At 37.6% G+C, this 19,969-nt stretch overlaps 1 protein-coding gene across 1 annotated transcript; it reads left to right on the top strand.

Moving 5' to 3' along the window:
- Window positions 1–4,621: 4,621 nt before the first annotated feature.
- Window positions 4,622–10,964, top strand: LOC117790536 (acetylcholine receptor subunit alpha-like 2). The gene is made up of 7 exons (XM_034630012.1): window positions 4,622–4,886; window positions 6,042–6,196; window positions 6,313–6,493; window positions 7,756–7,915; window positions 8,115–8,700; window positions 9,142–9,343; window positions 10,633–10,964. The coding sequence occupies exons 1-7, from the start codon at window positions 4,647–4,649 to the stop codon at window positions 10,825–10,827; spliced, it is 1,719 nt and encodes a 572-aa protein (XP_034485903.1). The 5' UTR covers window positions 4,622–4,646; the 3' UTR covers window positions 10,828–10,964.
- Window positions 10,965–19,969: the final 9,005 nt, after the last annotated feature.

The raw sequence follows: 19,969 nt of genomic DNA, 5'->3' as shown, positions 1-19,969 counted from the left end.
TTGCTTCACGCGAAAATACCATTAAATTGATGGGTCGCACGCTCATTCATGAGTGCCACGAAATTCGCAGTTGACAAAAACAATTAAAAATGCTGTAAAAATGTTATGTGCAGGTCTGTCTCTATCTATGTCTATGTCTGGGTCTGGCTCTGGCTCTGGGTCTGTGTTTGTTGTGGACGCTGCTGATAAAAGCAAACGGCACTTAAACGTGTCAACAATGGTCACGACAAGCGCAGTCCGCGAATTGACGAACCTAACAAAGCATGGTTAGGCATCCAGGAGAGGATTGGGTCTGTCGATGAGGCACATTTTCAGCAATCAGTTTTATGTTGTTCAAGTGGCAAGCGCTCAATGAGATTGGCCCGACTGCCACCCACATCGTCCTTTCTTTTCTGTCTGCCACTTCCATATAGCACACAGTTTTGCAATTAATTTCTGGCCAAACCAGCAAATGTTTTTCTTGTTGTTGCTGCCCCGTTGCTGTGGTTTCCATAAAAGTTAGATAAATTGTACGAGCATAGACAAAACTTTCGATCACGCCGCTACGCACGCACTTTATAGTGGGTGATGTGGTGCGACGAGGTGTGGTGCGTTAGCATCGCGGCTCTGTCAGTTTTTGAAGTGTACCACCGTCCCACCAACCGACCGACCAACTAACCGACTGCCGATTATTTATAGTTGAGAAAGTTTTGTCATTTACGTTTGAAAATTTAAATTTTAATTGAGTTTTCTTGCTGGGGCTTCACTACCTCTGCCACTTCCAAATCCACTCCACCACTAGAGAGCTACATGAGCACTGGGAGTGCGGATGAAAATCAAAAAGTCAGATGACTAAATGGGTGGCCATTGGCCCTACAAACCAGTCGGTCGCGTTATTCCAGGTGTTTGGTGTTTGCTTCAACTTCACTTCATCTGAGTATGATAAGAGCAGAGTTGTCGAAATTGTTTTGTAAACTTTGCAAATACCCTTTTAGTCAGGTAGTTAGAAAAGTATGTTAGAGGAGAGATCAATTTATAAAAATTCACATATCTAAAATAGCTTGACTTAAAAAGAATTACAAAATTACTAATTAACAAAAACTAATTAACAAAATCACTTACATAGAAATGATTTTTGCGTTGTTTAGTTTTAATTTTATGAAAATACCAAGGAATCATACCAAATCCAATATCGATTCCAGTACTAGAGTACTTCGATATCTATGGGCCTAAAAAAAATGTTGAAATGGTACCCCATATTTGTAATCTACGGTCAATTCTAAAATGTTCCCACCAAGAAACCATAGTTCTAATATCAATTCCGAGTCCACGCTTTGTATCAGTTTTGTCCGGAAAATGTCTTTATATTTTCTTTAACATTTGATATAATGCTTAAACAAGTATTTATTGATCAAACAAAATACTTTTATTCTATAATAATAGCACATTTCCGTATTGAATAGATAAAATAAAAATAAATTTTTTTAGATAAATTTATTTTGAAAACATATGTTCTTATTATATGTTTTTTTATATCAGATAATGGGTATTTATCAATCGACACTTTCGGATCTGTTGTTTGTCTTTTTGTTGACTTATTGGTGGCGAGTTTGTACAACAAATGTTTTGTTTTGTTTGTTTTTTTACTATTTGTTTTTTATTTTGCTGCATGAAACCGCATTGAAAATATAGCATAAAAAAACACGAAGCAAAATCAAAGTTTTTAGTTGCAAACAAGCAAATTTGTTGTTTGATATTGTGCCACAATACTCGGGTTTGTTTTGGTAGATCTTGTTGTTGTATTATTGATTGCTTTGTTATATGACCAGCAATAAAAAATATAAAAAAATGTGGAGCTTTGCATCATTTACAGAGCACTATAAAAACATATAGTTGGATGACTAATGAATGAAGAGAACAACCTCTCCAAAGGGTAAATATAACATGAGTAAAAATAATAATAATAAAAATAGCAAAAACAAAATGAGCAATAAAGCAGCTAATAGACTATATTAAAGTTGGCTGTGACAAAACGGCAGCAGGCGCATATTTGGCTCATTAAATTGATTTTTTCTGTTGGTTTAATAGTAAGTCTGAGCCAAAAATGCTGATGTGCTCAAAACATTTCTTTCTGTGGCTCCCAAAGAAGCTAAAAAGCAAACAATTCAAATGGCCCTAAGCCATAAAACACACGCGGCTCAATGGCAGAGTGGACAGAGTTCATGTATCATTAGGACATTTTTAGGACTAAAACTGGACACTAACGAGAACAACAGTACAATACAGTGGGCACTCGCAATTCAGAAACTTTAATATGAACACAACCGAATGGAATTATTTTTATCTATTTGTGCATTGCAAAGATTCTAAAATTGTAAATGTTTCATTTTATATGCAATATATAAATGTTTTGATTATTCAATTGAATTCACTTTAACTAAATCAAAATACTATTCAAATTGCAAGGGATCAATGCAAAGTATATTGATTGATGATTAGCATTTTCAGCAATATATGTTATTTGTAAATTAATTTACTAAGCAAATTAACTTATTACATAATTAAGTATATATGCATGCGTTGAAAACTAACTCAATATTGATATTTAAATAATATTTATAATATTTAAATTATATTAGTATTATGCATTTACTGTGGCTGTTGAGCTGAACATATTACGAATAAAGTATTTGAAATGTATAAATAGATAAATGAATAGATAATCTAAACAATGGAAAAAAGTAGTAGTAATTTATTATATTTATTTAAAAAAAAATCTAGTATAGAGACAGAGTTCTCGCTTTTAATGCCTTTGATCTAATAATTAAATTATTATTCAATATCGTAATTACTCTCAATAGAAACTATAATATATTAAGTAATACCAATGAATTAATTTAACTTTATCAAATTATATCTCAATGCTTATTGTGCATTCAAGCTGAATTCGACATTTGCCAATTGCCGAGTTAATAATTAAATGTGTGTAGAATGCAACGGCAACATGCAACTGTCAAGGCACAGGCGTCAACATAGAGTGTCCTGCGGCCTGTGGTTGTTGCAATTGCTGTTGGTGTTTGTGATGTTGCTATTGTTTTTGTAGTTGTTGCTGCTCACGCTGCTGTCATCAGTCGGAACACATTACTGGGTAAAACAGAGGGTGGCAAATTGCTGTTACTGTAGCTGTGGCAAAATCAAGCCGCAGAAACAACTCAAAATCGCAATATGACACATATGCGAACAGAGGCGTCCAAATGGCAAACCCAAAAACTGAGCACTGCCAACATTGCAACGGTAAACATGTGAAATGCTTTTGAAAGGTGTCTGCCCATGTGTGTGTATGTGTGTGTGTGTGTGTGTGTGTATATGTCTATCCCTATGCCTGCATGTTAACGTGCATTTTAACGAATGTTGACAATTACGAAAAATTCGGTTTTTGGTTAAGCGAGACAACGGGGCGTATGAGTGTTTCAACATGCCGCACATTTTTGTATGTGTGAGCTTATGTGTTTGTGTGTGTGTGTGCTCTGCTCGTAATGCCAAAGTTTTGTTTGGTGTATTTCGATGGAACATTTTTTTTGGGCTGTGGCTCGTGCAAAAGCAGGAGAGAGTAACAAACACAGAGCAATTGAACTTCTAATGGAGTCGCTGGATTAACAACCAAAGAGAGCGCTCAAAGCAGTGAAAGAGAGTGACACAGCGACAGAGAGAATGAGAGAGAGATAGGGCTTGGCTTAGACAGCAAAATGGGTGAGATTACATGATAACCAGCACAGCATAGCACGGGCCAGAACTCGAAAACAGGGTGATCCTTTATGCGCAGGCGCTGCGCAGCATCTATGTGGCGACGTGAGCGACAAAGCTACAAAACAAGAGCGACAATTGATGCTGTCGCTGCTGCTGCGACATATGCTCTGGCTGCTGCTGCTGCTGCTGTCGCTGCTCGAGATGAGAGGGCCATGCAAGGCTACAAAAACAAAACGTGCGTCAGTACGAATCCTGTGAATATCTATGCAGGACAACACGGAGCGCTCAGTGACAGGCCACAGGCGGCTACAGGCATAAGTGAAAGAAAACTATTTGAAACTTCAATTTCGTTAAATTTCTAGACTGTCGGTGCACACATAGCTATAAGAAATGAATTTTAAAAAATCTAATTAAATGTGTAAATATTTAAATAGAACTGAGGTGACTGCAAATATAAAATTCAACTAAAATTCGATTTGCAAAACAAAGTCAGCTAGGCACAACAACAGTTTCGGCTTCAGCTCAGCTGCTGTCGCAGTCGCTGTTGCTGTTGCTGCTGACGCTGACGCTGGCGCTAGCAGCGCAGTCGGCGGCCACATCCAGTGCGAGAGTCTCGACTGCGACGGCGCTGACGCTGCGCAGCGGTCCGTTGAGTGTAGAGTTAAGCTGCTCTCAATAAAACAAACAAAAAAATTACACTCTCTGCTTGCAACTACGTCACACGCACATACACAAGCACACACACACGCACACACACAGAGATACACACGAGGCAGGCGAAAGGTAAACAAAAACCTGTGCGCGTGTGTTTGGTATCAATAAAACACCGGCCGACCGACCGACCAACCGACCGACCGAACAACCGACCGACCAACTGACCGACCGCCTTGAAGGCAATTTGCCTTATTCGGCGTGACGTCATGAGCCGCTCTCGACCACGTTTGGCCCTGCTGTTGGCCATTTGGCGGCATGGCAAGCTCCTCTGCCTGCTGCTAGCCTTCCTGTTGTTCTTCTGCGAAACGGTTCACGCCAATCCAGATGCCAAACGCCTCTACGATGATCTGTTGAGTAACTACAATCGTCTCATACGACCCGTCAGCAATAATACGGACACGGTGCTGGTCAAGCTGGGTCTTCGCTTATCCCAGCTCATTGATTTGGTAAGTCTATCTTCCCCACTTCCCCGTCTCCACTCTATCAACACAAAAAAGCTTAAAGCTTACGCAAAATAATTAATGCAATGGATAAAAGTTGCCAGAGCTGAGTGTGCCTGGCATTGGCAGAGTTTTTAATTAAGCGCTTGAATAGAGCTAGAGCACTCTCCTTGCAACGTTGCGCTACATTTGCCACAGCCATTTTATCGGGTCGGGGCAGTAATGTAAACAGCAAAACAGTTGCACAAACTTTGCCCCGATCGTAAATAAAAAAATGGCCAACATAAATGACAGGCAATGAGGCAAGTCGAGTCGAATCGAATCCAGCTAAGTGCATAACTGAAAAGTCTCTTGAAAGCGGTAAGCATTGGCCAGAGATGGAAGCAATGTAAAAATTAGATGTAGCTATTTAGCTAATTGACTAGATAAAAGCATTCATCGATTAATTAATTACAAATGGCAATATTTCAACAGCTCGAATTTAATATTATCGACAACTCAATATAAATTAAATCTGTAAAAACAAGATTCAGCTTACCTTTTCAATTAAATTTAATTTGAAATTGAATAATCGAAACTATTTGTAAGTTCATTAAGCAGAGATAATTTTAATGAAACGATGTCACAGCTCTCAACAGTTTCTACAACATTTCGCATGCATTTCATTTAATTTGAGTCAGAGAATAAACTATTGCATAGTTTCGGGCGCTCGTTTAAAATTCATGGCGAGGCATTTGTCAAGTGTCCTGCCAGAAGCGCCGCTCACAGTGCAATTGCTGCAGAATACTTCACAGCGTTAGAGCACAAGGTAGGGGATGCCATGGGGAATTGCGGGGAAGCAACAGAAAGTGCCGTTACCACGAGGCTTAAAAGGTAATAAAACAAGCCAAAAATCCAAAAACCGTAAGCTGACAGCAAAAAGCACATTAGCGACAGGACTGAGGGCTGATGGGCTGAGGAGGATAGCCAAGCGAGACAGCCAGGCAAACAAACAGCCAGGCCCTAGGACATGAAGGATGCAGTGTGCAAGAAGGAACAGCAATAGCAGTTAAAGTGTAGGAGAAATGCAAAATCCTGCTTGATGCATGGCAGTCCTGTGTGCAGTTCTTTATCATCAACAGCAACGGTTTTAATTTGCATTCCCCTCTTCCACCAAAACAGAATCTCAAAGATCAAATTCTAACGACCAACGTGTGGCTGGAGCACGAATGGCAGGATCATAAATTTAAATGGGATCCATCCGAATATGGTGGCGTCACCGAGCTCTATGTGCCCTCCGAGCACATATGGCTGCCTGACATTGTCCTGTACAACAAGTGAGTACAGTGCAAAAAGCAAGCAAATCAATTATATAAAATGTTTTAGAAATATTGAAATGAAACTAAATTAACGAATTAAAATAAATGTTGAAATGATTATGTTGTTGTCACAGTGCTGATGGCGAGTATGTGGTGACTACCATGACAAAGGCCATCCTCCATTATACGGGAAAGGTCGTCTGGACTCCGCCGGCTATCTTCAAATCATCCTGCGAAATTGATGTCCGCTACTTTCCCTTCGATCAGCAGACGTGCTTCATGAAGTTTGGCTCCTGGACTTATGATGGTGATCAGGTATGTTTCTCACACCCTGTTAGTATCTTTGTGTGCGTGTGTGTGTGTGTGTGTGTGTGTGTGTGCAACGGGCGTGGCTGTGAATTTATGGGCAACCATTTATCTGAGCGCTGAGCGCGCGCTTACAAGCCTAAGAAGTCGGGCGAACATCGAAAGGGCGTCAGCGGCACCAGATTAAAATGTGAGAAATTGTAAAAGTGTAATTGAAACTTGTCTAACCGTTACGCTGCTCCGTTACGCACACCACTCCACGCTGGCAGTTGTGCAGAAAAGAATCTCTCACGCCGAGCCACTCGACTGTGTGTCGCTGTCATAAAAATGCGCGTCCATAAATTAAGGTAAAGTGCGACTCCCCACAAACCGTTGCCGTTTCCACTTCCGCTGACCGGACGTTGTACAGTGGGCCGAATACAAAAATTATATAACTCTATTTTATTAAATTATTTTTCTGTATAAGTAATTCAGATAAATAAAGAAATTTTTGATAGTTTTAAATTATTTTTCTGTATAAGTAAATCAGATAAATTAAGAAATTTGTAATATTTTGATTTATAATGCTGAATTTACTACTATCTGTTTCTCTTCATATGCTTTGTACTTTACTCATATAAGATTTGTGTATTTACTTAAACTTTACATAGCTAAAAGATAGAAAAAATACATGAAGTAAATTGATTTACTCATACAAACAAAAGATGAAATGAATTTACTACTTTCTGTTTCTCTTAATATGCTTTGTACTTTACACAATTCAGATTTGTGTATTTACTTAAACTTTACATAGCTAAAAGATAGAAAAAATACATGAAGTAAATTGATTAACTCATACAAATAAAAGAATGTACGAATATTTAAGAATAAACATTTTGATTACAGAAATAATTATTATTATTTTTTATAATTATTATTCATATATTTTTTTGATATTCATTTACTTTTTGTCTTTGTTATAAATACAATTTTGTCGCACCAAAAATAAATGGTATTTGTGCCACTGTACATGGTCCTCGTTGACAACGCATTTAAATTTGCTACTCTTTTAACGACTGCACTTGAGCCTTCAACTGAAAGAAACTCGAGGCGGAGGCGAAGACGTCGCCTGCAGACGGACTGTAGGAGCGTTGATGGTGACGACAAGAGAATGACTTGGACGTGGACGTGGACGTGGACGTGGACGATGAGCGTCACGCCCGACGTCTTTAAGTGCCTTTAAGCTTTATGCCCTTTACGGCTCTATCAACGGCATTCTTGCATTTTTTCAGATCGATTTAAAGCACATCAACCAGAAGAACGATAAGGACAATAAAGTGGAAATTGGCATTGATTTGCGCGAATATTATCCAAGTGTCGAGTGGGATATATTGGGCGTGCCCGCGGAGCGACATGAAAAGTATTATCCCTGCTGTGCCGAACCGTATCCGGGTGAGTTTCGTAGAGTTTCAAGCCACACAGCTGACTCGCCAATACACGCATGCGAAAGCTCTACCCAAACTCACTACGAAATTCCCGTATCCAACCCCAAACCCAAAAACTCCAAAATATCCTGGTCTGTCTCGCTCGCATCCTTTTTTCTCTCTGTCTTTTTTCTTGGTACATACGTTGTTTGCTGCTGATTATTCAGACATCTTTTTCAACATAACGCTGAGACGGAAGACACTCTTCTACACGGTGAATCTGATCATCCCCTGTGTGGGCATCTCCTACTTGTCAGTGCTGGTCTTCTATCTGCCCGCGGATTCCGGCGAGAAGATTGCGCTCTGCATCAGCATTCTGCTATCGCAAACCATGTTCTTCTTGCTCATATCGGAGATTATACCATCGACTTCGCTGGCACTGCCATTGTTGGGGAAATATCTTCTCTTTACCATGTTGTTGGTCGGACTGAGCGTTGTCATTACCATCATAATACTCAATATACATTATCGAAAGCCGAGCACACACAAAATGCGGCCCTGGATACGCTCGTTCTTCATCAAGCGGCTGCCCAAGTTGTTGCTTATGCGGGTTCCCAAGGATTTGTTGCGCGATTTGGCCGCCAATAAGATAAACTACGGACTGAAGTTCAGCAAGACAAAGTTTGGCCAGGCCCTAATGGATGAAATGCAAATGAATTCCGGCGGATCCAGTCCCGATTCCATTCGTCGCATGCAGGGACGTGTCGGTGTGGGCGGATGTAATGGAATGCATGTGACCACAGCGACCAATAGGTAAGTTTTGCATTCGAGGGTATCTTCAATAATTTGTGTAAATATAAAGAGTGAAAGCAAGTCTTATAAAACAAAAGAAAAAAAAATATAAATAGACTTAGGGTTGAAAAAAAGCAGACAGAAACCCGCAGAGAAAAATTAATTAGAAGAACGTAAAACGGACAGAGAATAAAATTAATAAAGAATAAGAAAGAATGACAGAAACTGTGGGCTAAAATACTCGTGGTATGACAATTGGAATTTGAGGATGTTGAAAAGATGAAAATGCGGGAGAATAAAAATATTTGAATTAAAGAACTGTGAGCTCAATTTGAATTCAAGTGTTCATTTACTACAGTTCTGGGCTCCAGGCAAAGTCAATGGAAACCCACGCAAACTGTGTGTGTGTGTGTGTGTGTGTGTGTTTCGCTCTATATCCATGGCATTAACTTTCTTTTGCAGGTTCAGTGGATTGGTGGGTGCTTTGGGTGGCGGTCTGAGTACACTGAGTGGCTACAATGGGCTGCCGTCGGTGCTTTCCGGCCTGGATGACTCCATGAGCGATGTGGCGGCACGCAAAAAGTATCCGTTTGAGCTGGAAAAGGCCATACATAACGTCATGTTCATACAACATCACATGCAACGCCAGGACGAGTTCAATGCGGTAAGTCTGCCTCTGCTGATTGAATTTTTAATTGAAAATTCCGTTTGTCGGACGATGACGACACCGACAACGACAACGAAAATGACCACGACAACTATGACAGTGACAGCGAGTGTCTGAAGCTGAAGCTGACTCTAAAGCTGCAACTGCATCTGAAACTAAAGTCGAGACTGAAGCAGGAACAGGAGCGAGAACAGGAGCAGAAGCAGAAGCCGGTTCGACCATAACCAAAAACCACAGAATTCGCTTTGCGCGTCTGTTCTTGGCATTTGTAGTGGCTTTCGATATCTGATCAGCTCAACTGTTTGAGTAGACCAACGCTCTCTCTCTCTCTTCTCCTCGCTGCTTTTTTCTCTCATCGTGTCTCCCGACTTATTTAAGCTTTTGCCATATTTGCACTTTAAGACCACAAGAAATCCACTTTTAATTGCTTTTGTTCAATTGACTGGCAATTGGCTGGCAAACGAATCCAACGGCTCCATTGGCATTCAATCAAATGCCGCAGCGAACGCTTTGTTTTCTGATTCTGTCCTATGTTTTGCCCTTCTGTATCCTTCTCTACATTTTGTTTTGCTGTTGTTGTTAGTGTTGCTTTTGCTTTGTTATTGGAACTTTCATTTTGATTGATATCCAACAGGCGCTAGCGATAAGCAGATTAAGCGCCAGTGCTTAATGAAAGCAATCGCTCAAAGTGTAAGCTACAAAATGTTATTTGCCAATATTACGTATACGACCCTTTGTACAATTAAAGTCCTGAATTTTCCTAGCAGTCCCACGCTCTCTTTACTATCTCCCTCTCTATTTTTTTTATTACATAAACTATATTTTATTCGACATTTATTTTATTTCAGTCTTTATAATTATTTATTATTTAATCTTTCTTCTCTTTACATTTACAATATATTACATTAATTATATTTGGCGCAATTCATTTGTTGGCTTTATGACTTTTAAGCTCAAAATATATTTTATTTTGATAATCTCACTCACCATTCTTTAACCAATGTTCATTTATTCATTTATTTAGATAATATTACGTATACGACATTGTATGAAATTAAAGTCTAGAGTTTCTTTTTCACCTTCTATTTCTCTCTGCCTCTTTCTCTCCATCATGCTCTCATTCTTCATTCTTTCATAATATATTTTGTATTCAGTTTAATTTATTCCTTTTAAATTTGCTCCTTGTGTGGGATTTCTTATCATTTTTTAATCTCATTCACCTATTGCATTTTTCTACAACTTAAGCACGAATTAACTACAGTATTTTAAACTTGTCGCATTTTCAGGAGGATCAGGACTGGGGCTTTGTCGCCATGGTCATGGATCGCCTATTCCTCTGGCTTTTCATGATCGCCTCGTTGGTGGGCACATTTGTCATATTGGGAGAGGCCCCATCTCTGTATGACGACACCAAGGCCATCGACGTGCAGCTCTCAGACGTGGCGAAGCAAATTTACAATCTAACTGAAAAGAAGAATTAAATTCGAAATGGTTAACATTATCTATCTAACGTCATATAAGACATGAGAATATTCATGCTTTAGTTTTATGTAAACTTTAAAGATAATTAATAAAAATTTTGTTGGCCAAAAGCAGCCAAGGAAAATGCTAAAATGCAGCTGCGGTTTTTGTTTGGACTGGGTGCACAGCTGGCTGAGTGTAATGCTTATGTCAGAAAAGGGTCTGAGTAAAGTAAAAATAAATTATCTAGAGCTAGTTGTAGCTTATGTAAAATTTATAATAAAAATTATATTAAAAGTTACTTTCAAAAATTTGACACAAAAAACTTTTAGCTGATTAAATCGCTAACTTATATTGCAAACACCTAGGATGAGCTAAAATAGAAATAATCAAAAATTTGGAAAAGTTGCCAAAAATAAAACAACACGAAAATAATTGTGTTGCGAAATTGCTGGCAACGGTTTGTGTTATTTTAACACCCAATTTACTCCCAGTTGTCGTTGTTTTCTTAGTTGTTGCTGTGGCAAAGTCAAAATATTTGCCTGGCATGTGGGTATGCTATTTGAATGCTGAGAATTAACCTTTTTCGAAATATGCGCAACCAAAGAAATCAAGTCATGTGGAAATAGCAAGCAAGGCTATTGGAAAAGCCAGAGATGAAAACGTTGCTCGGTATTAAAAACGGAATGCAAAGAGTATAACCAAATGTTGCTCAAGTCCAAATATATAAGACAGTGTGTAGTACTTTGTGGTTATATTAATTTGTTTTTTATATTTATTTCATTTTTAACTTGAATTATCTGCATGCTTCAACTATTTATGAAAACATTTCTAAGTAAATACTTGAGGGAAAACCAAGCAAGTTTAGGCTTGATCCACAACATGTTTTTAAGTATGTTGAATATAAAAGCTTGGGGCAACTATTTCAGTTGTATTTGTGTTGCGTTTTCCATTTTGTGCGCATCGTTGCTGGTTCCCTTGAGGCGACCTCTTAAAGTATGCAGCAATCAAAAAAATAACTGGGAAAACTATTTCTATACAAATGTCACAATTTCTTTCTGTCGTTTTTCTATGAATGTCATTCAAATTGATGCGGAGCAGCGTGTGGCAGCCTCAATGGGGCAGGAGAGAGACGCATGCCACCCAATAACTACAAATATTTTACAATGCCACCAGCCGAACCGAAACCCAACCCAGAACTGGATCCAGTACCAGAATCCTGGCAATGTCAGTTTCTCAGCAGCGACAGCAGCAGTTGCAATTTTTTTCGTGCTGAAGTAACTGTGTGGCAACAACAACAAGAAGCGGAACTGTTGCCACAGAAACGACTTCAACTTAGCTCAACAAGTATTTATTGAAAGTATACGAATACGAATACGAATACGAGTATGTGCATATATTTTGCATACATTTGCCACCATCGGCAATCACTTTACGCACACGCTCGTCTTTATTCATTCATTCATTCATTCATTCAGTCATTCATTCTATCATTCTGCCATGCCACGCAGTGTCGTGTTCCTTGTTGCATGTTGCGAACTCAGTTCCGCTCCCTTGTCATGCTGACAAGCTCAATATGCTGCGAGAGTACGGCGTCTTGGTGACCGACTGACTAGCTGACTTCCAGACTTCCAGGCTGACTGACAGAGTGACTGAAGGAGTGACTGAATGGCATTCGACAGCTTGCCGCATGTGTTCACCATTTTTGCAACTTCCCGTCTACTTTTCATGCCTCAGCGAGCAGCACTCTGCTTTTTATTTTTGTTTCCTAGCGTCAATTTAAATTTATATTGTTTGAGCTCCATACGTACATATGCACACACATAACATACATACAAAAATACCTACATAATTTTATGAAAAATATTGCAGCTAGCAACACACATATGCATGCAATAAGAAAATCACGTGGAAAGTCAAATTCACTGCTAGAAATATTTAATAAATAATATTAACTTACAACTCTAACAATTAAATTAAATTGCAATATTTTAAATTATTCCAAAAGATGTATATAATACATTGTATATATCCTAAAATAATTTCTTTTCAAATTTAAATACCCGGAAAAAAAATCAGATTTTCTATTATCAAAATTCCATTCATCTGATGGAAAACATTTTTTTTTATGAAAATAATTTAGCTTAAATAAAGATTAAATTTAGAGGCCAATTCAATTAACACATTTCTTATTTCGTAGTATTTGAATTTTTCCATACAAATTTAATACATGTTTAAAATAATTCTTATTATTTCTGTAAGAACTCCATTGAATGACAGACTAACAAAGCGAATGGCGATACCCATTGAAATACAGAGTTTTTTTCTACAATGTGTGCACAATGTCGTTGCTTTTTGCACTGCTGCATTTGATGTACATTTAATATTATTTTTTATTTGTATTTACTTCGTTTTATTGCCAGTCGAAGTCAAGTTATTGAGTTTCACATTTTTACGAAAATGTAATTCATTGCATATTTTTTGGTGTGCAATTTAATTTCCCGCCAGCGGCAAAAGTTTGCAATTCGTTTGATTTACCATTTATTTATGTCACAACGGCAAATTCAATTTGATTTTAAAATGGTAAATATTATGTAACCCGTGCAGGGATCAGAAAATTATTATGGAAATGCATTCTTAATGAAATTCCTGCAACGGTCAAGTTGACATCGAGTTTCAGTTAATTTTTAACTAGTTTTATAGAAGTCTTTTTAATGGACATAATATAATTAACATTGCCTTGGAGCGAGCGTTGGCTGAGTGGCAGTCTTTTAAGCTACCGTTAGTGCAGCAAAGACACGCCACGCCCACTTGCCGCCCCAGCGATTAGGGACGCGTGTCACTTGTCTAATTTTATCGCAAAAACAATTTGTCGCACTGTGTTGGCTGTTGGCTGTTGGCTGTTGCCTGTTGGTTTGGCGAAAACTTTTTGCTGACAGCATTTTCCGTCTTTGTGGCAAATTTTTCAACGATTAATAAAAGTCGTGTTGCATCGTTGCAGAGAGACTCTGTCGGCATTTAATGCTGGCGTTTCTCCATGCTTCAACCAATGGCAAGTTGCTAACTTAAACTGAATTCTGTGACATGTCAAAACTTTCGAGTCTGTCATTTATTTATGAATTGTTCGCTCGTAAAGTTCTTGCCACACAGGCACACGCACAGATCTCATCCAATTAGCATATTAAATTAAATAAATATTAAACTAACTGCTGTTGGCCACCAGCCCATCAACCATATAGCACACTGACATACATACACATACTTATTTCGTATACGCCATGCAGTCCAACCTTGTCAATACCTAAAATGATCAACCACACACATGGGCAGACTGTCATGCAGTTAGTCATTCACTCATCAAACAGCAACCTCCCACCCGCAATCCAGTCCTCCTCCATTCCACGCTCCTTCTCTGCTCCTGTCTCTGTGGATTACCTGCCAGCGGCTTTACGAGTCCTGCGCCTTCCAACGCAGACCTTCTCCTGCACTACTCATAATTTATGCCACTCATCTTAATAATTTTGGGCGCACAACTTTTCCCAACATGCATTGACATCGGCACTGGCAGCCCAAATATTTTAAACATTTACTTAGCCCAGTATGAAAGCTTTGCCTAGGCGTAGGATTTAACTATCGGTTGTATTTCAGCATTTTTCGATTCCGTTCATTTGAATAATTGAATTTAATTAAACGTATCATAATTATAAATAATAATACTACTCTTATAAAAAAAAATATTTAAATAATAAATTAACGTTTTAAATTTATTAATAATGTATTAAAAGGGCTACATTGCTTTAAATGGCTTTAGAAACTGACTTAAAACAAGCAATTCATTATAAGAATATAGTTATTCATATTAAAAAAATATTTATAAGTTGAAGATACTGTTTTTATTTAAATCTTAATCTAATTATCTATTATTTTTACTATCTTTTTTAATTTACATATTTTAATTTGAAGCTATATTATTATTCTCAAGTCTTTTGTTGTCAATAATAATATATTCACTAAGCAGCCTTATAGTTATTTTGTAAGGCCAGTTTGTTGCTCCATGGAACTGACTCAAATTATGGTTTATCTCTGATGACCTCGAGTGAAAGCCAATTGAATGCATCCCTGGCATTGTTGCCTTCGCCTTGGCATGTTTCATCATAGTCGTCGTTGCCCATCTTGTCACAGCGTCAAACACACACACACACACACACACACAAGCACACACACACACACACATGCATAGCTGAAACGCCCCATGCGGCGGCTTTGCTGTTTGTTTTAGTGCCAATGTAGCATAGTTTTATGCATATCCTAGTAGTCCTGTGTGCGTGTGTGTGTGTATGTGTGTGGGTGTATGCAACGTCTTTGGTATGGCATAACTTTATAGAGAGCGCTCTATGCTGGTCCTCTGGATGAAAATGCTGCGGTCGCTGCCTGCTGCAAGCTAAATTTACTTTACTCTACTTGAAATTCTTCTTCCATTTTTATTTTTTGGTTTTTCATGTTGCCAAGTTGTCTTTGTTGTTGCTGTTGTTGCAGCTGCCTTGGCACAGCTGAACGCCCTAAAAAGGTAAGCATATTTGCCTACGTAGGTGTGTCTGTGTGTGAGGTTGTGTGCAACAGCTACACCACCTACACTACACATTATTCATTCATGTTGGACATCCACTTGAAAATTGACTTATGTGATGTGCATAGTCATAGACACACACGCACACTCTCTCACACACTCTCACACTGAAAAAAAGACCAACTTCTAAAATCAAGAACAATCATCTTAAATATTTTGTTCTTCAAATAAGAACATTTTAAGACCATAACACTAATACTAAGAATATTAATCTGAAAATTCAAAGTTCTTAATACAAGAATAAAAATCTTAAATTGTTCGGAAAGTATATATATGTACAGTTTTATATAAAACAAATTGTTCAGTTGTAGGCGCCTGTTCGAATCTCCCACTCGTAACAAATTAAAATAACATTTAAAAAATTACCAAGACAGAATAAAATGCATAATGGTCAAAATTATTTTAAAAAAAATTATAAATTTAACAAATAATTTTTAGATATTTTATTATAAATTTAAAAAATCATTATTAATTATTTTATTTTTTAATCTTAATTTTAAGAATATTTATTCTTAAAATAAGAACTTGGTCTTGTTTAAAATGTTCTTAAAACCAAGATGTGTTTTCTTAATCCTAGAATTGCATGTCGTCGCATTTTTAAAACCAAAAATCTTAGTTTTGAGACCAAAATCTTGATATTAGCACATTTTTTTTATCAGTGCATTTTCACACAGGCAGACAGAGACGTCGTAGCGAGTGATGCCTGCTGCTTTTCTACGTTGACAGCATTTTGTGGTAACGTGCATTAAAAATTACGTATATGATTTGTGTTCTCAGAATGTTGCTCAAACAATGTTGGACTTTATCACGTCGCCCAGGTGTTAAAGTGCCTAAATGAAGGTGTTGGAACACATAATCAATTTGCCTTCTTTCAAGTCGTCTCTATTAGTATATGAAGACGAAGCGAAAGTGCTTGAAATGAGTCAAAACTGATTTGGATTTGCGTAAATTGTACTTTATTTATGAAATGTATTTTACTTTCATAATTTTTATAAAATTTGGTTTGCCCAAAAACTGCTTATATCAAAACATTTTCGAGATATCACTTAAGATAAGGTTTTTATAAAGATTTTCTACCACTGTTTCAAAATAAATTTTTAAATAAAATTATTTGTAGATGATAAAACATAAATAATATTAATACAAATATTTTTTTATGCCGAACCTATATACAAATTCGATTGATTTAATACTATGTATATTACGACTCCATTTAAAACTTGCTCCATTAACTACAATTTATTTTCAAAGTTTTTTTTGTAATCATCTTGAAAGCAGCTGTTACAATTTTGAGATGCATTAAAATACATGAGGTCCTAGCATGACTTGAGGTGGCATTTAAAAGGCACTTTGAACCATTAAACTTACATTTAGGCCAGTACAGGCTGATTGACTCCTGTCCCTCCTACACACACACACACACACACACACTCACTGTTCAGTTTACCTAAACCTATTTCAGCCCTATGTAAAATGGATGGGAAGGTGGCACATTTCAAAGGCCGCTTGTGGCAGCAATGTCGGCAGCACTTTGGCCAAATCCAATTAACTTGAACTGCAGCTAACACACACACACACACACACAAGTCATACTACAAACTTGCATTAGAAGAGTGGGGAGTATAGAAGAATGGACTTGCTTTGAACGGAAATCCTTTTCGCGGCATTTGGCGCATCAGATATTATAAACATTTTTGGCTTTTGCATATTTGACGGCACTGCCATTATTCAAAGCAACCAAAATCTCTGAGGTGACAGAAGGACGATGGAGGAAGGCGGAAGAGTGGCTAAAGGACAATGAAGCATAACAAATATCCCCGGCAAAGAAGCGCAACTTGCAGCAGCTGCTACATAACAAAACGACCAGCATCTTTCACTTGCCGCCTTCTCAGCAGACAAAGCGTCCGACTGACTGACTGACTAAATGACTAACTGGAAACTAGGTCATGTTTACAATTAACTTTACACTCCCGCCACATCCAAGAGGTAAGACTTGGGCTTAGTGTTAGTTGCTGAGCCGCTGAGCAGCCGCAACCGCAGCAAAAGCCTGAGAATCATCAGACTCATCAGTCCCATCAGTCTCATTCCGCATGCACAAAGGACAACTCAGTGTGCGCACTGGTTTATTCTATCCTTGAACGATTTCCGCATTCAGCAGATCGCCACAGTACCTTTTCAAATTTTCTTTACTTTTTTTATTTATTTTATATTTATTAATTTTTTTGGGCTCAGTCTGCAGCTCTTGCATGCAATTCAGCAAAATATTAAGTGGTAATTTTCATTTGTAATGAGCTGCGGCTCCTGATCCTCCACTCAGCCAGAGTGCCATGCATAATGCACGTAGTTGAGCAATTGCCCTAATTAATATGTCCTTGATTGGGGGCAAGAGTAAATTATTTGCAGCTTCAGGCCAGCAGAACCGCAAAGCTGTCAGCGTCGATTTTAATAAGCCAAATTAATAGTACACCACTCAAAGGATCTCACTCCCTTGTGCACTAACCAAATTCATTAGCTCAAAATAGACTCAATTGTCTGAATAATTATGCTATGCCAATTTTCAAATTGCATTGTGGCTAATACTATTCAGAATTGATGATATTTAATATTGTTGAAAAATAAAGAACTTTCAATGGGCTTAAAAACATTTATTTTTATTTTCTGCAATACAATAAAAATTAAGTCTGTATAACAATTCTTCTTTTATGAATGATACTTGGTAATGAACCTTTTATAAAATATTGTTCTTTTAAGGAATAAATCAATTCATGTAACCGCCAATCCTATAAATAAACATTAATTTTTGTAGAACTTCAGGTAATCAATTGCAATTAAAGTGATTTGAAAGGCAGTACAAAAGGCAATGCATAACTTGAAGTGTCTGCACCCTTTGTTTTATTTTTTAATATTTTTAGTCCGCTTTTGGGTTTGTTTTGTTGGCTGGATTTTTCGGTAACCAAAGTACGCAGCCAGGCTTGAAATTATGCTTCCTGTAATTTGACATGCAGACAAAACCATTTAACACCCCGCTGGTTGCATTGTTTGGTCTCTTTGCGGCTCTCTGCGGGCTTCTCATTGGCGACTCTCTGACGTGGGTTGGCCTCAGTTCAGTCCATCGCAGTCCTTGAGGAATTTACTCACACAATGTGTACTTAATGCATATTGTACGAGTATAAGAGTTTAACTCAAATAAATAACCCACACACACATGCCCACATTGAAGACGACTTCCTTGTTCCTTTCTCTTCAACGATAAGCGGCAATTTAACGCTTTGTTATTGGTGATTAAAAAGCCATTACACTATGCCAATGCCTTAGTACTCCACACATTCCACCCCTCCAGCATTTCTCAATGACGACTAATTAAACAGTTTAGAGAGCGCATTACATTAAATAAAATTGACACACTTTATTGATACCCTCTAAATCGATTAAGGAATGAACTGCCTTCAATAGGCAACTTGCATACTCTAAGCTGTTACTCTCTCTACATTTAATTTTTATATAAAAAACAAATCTATTCTTAGCAAACAATGACAGATTCTTAATAATAAAAGTTTGTAAATAAATTTAAAAACGATTTTTATATCATAATAATATTAGCATTAAATACGTTCAATCCGATATTATATATCGTTGATAATCAGCACTGCTTTTAAATTCATTCAAAATAATCTAAAATCTATTATTATTATCTTTGTCGTAGTTATTGATCACAAATAGTTAATAATAAGATATTAACATATGTTATTAAGTCTGTGTCCTTACTAAGTAATCGTTCCTTTCATTGATTGTTCGACTAATGCTTTTTAAAATTTTCGAAAGCCTTTTGAATATAACACTGATGCACCTTTAGGTGCAAGTCTTTGCCTAATTCATTGCTGCTGGGTATCTCACTTGCGAGCATAACCGACTGCTCTATGCCATTCTCATTTTTGTGTAGCATTTTTAACTTCCCTTGCTCCACAAAACGTTCTAATTAACTTTTATTACTGTTTATTGTTGCGTAGCGGAAAAACCGTTTTCATATTTTAATTATGTTGAAGTGTCATGGTTTTTAATTGTAAATTATGGACCAACACAAAAATTACATAAAGCGTCCAAGTAACAACAACAATAAACAGAACCAGTAGAAGAAACCGAGCTGTGTATGCGCCTTTAACCACAATTACCATATGCAAGAAATGGTCATTGTCCACTTCATAGAGAGAGAGAGAGAGGGGTAAAGACAAAGGCGGCAGCAAGATCGAGAAATATGCTTATCCAAGTCAAGAATGAATTCAAGTCCATAAATACATGCTGCACTTGTCAAACAAACAGAAAAATCCTTTATAATATATATATAGTAGATATCCTTTAACAATTTATGTTCTTCCCTAAATGCAAACTCAATGTTTCAGAGCTTTGTTCTAAATCATAACAAGCTGTATCTACTACGCCACTGGCCACCCGTTGGACCATTCGACCAGACCAGCTCGACAGCATATCCGACCCGTCTGTCCCCTCCTCCGGTTCCTCTGGTCGCTGGACAGAGCTGT

This window comes from Drosophila innubila (genome assembly GCF_004354385.1).
Source record: "Drosophila innubila isolate TH190305 chromosome 3R unlocalized genomic scaffold, UK_Dinn_1.0 2_E_3R, whole genome shotgun sequence".
In the NCBI taxonomy this organism is placed as follows: Eukaryota; Metazoa; Arthropoda; class Insecta; order Diptera; family Drosophilidae; genus Drosophila; species Drosophila innubila.
Note: the sequence above shows the minus strand (reverse complement) of the source record. Positions and strands in the feature narration are given on the sequence as shown.

Bases quoted from the DNA above. Each gene is read 5' to 3' on its own strand.
- LOC117790536 (XM_034630012.1), top strand. From the start codon at position 4,647: ATGAGCCGCTCTCGACCACGTTTGGCCCTGCTGTTGGCCATTTGGCGG. The intron at 4,887-6,041 runs GTAAGTCTATCT...CCACCAAAACAG, and splicing joins TATCCCAGCTCATTGATTTG to AATCTCAAAGATCAAATTCT. The intron at 6,197-6,312 runs GTGAGTACAGTG...TTGTTGTCACAG, and splicing joins GACATTGTCCTGTACAACAA to TGCTGATGGCGAGTATGTGG.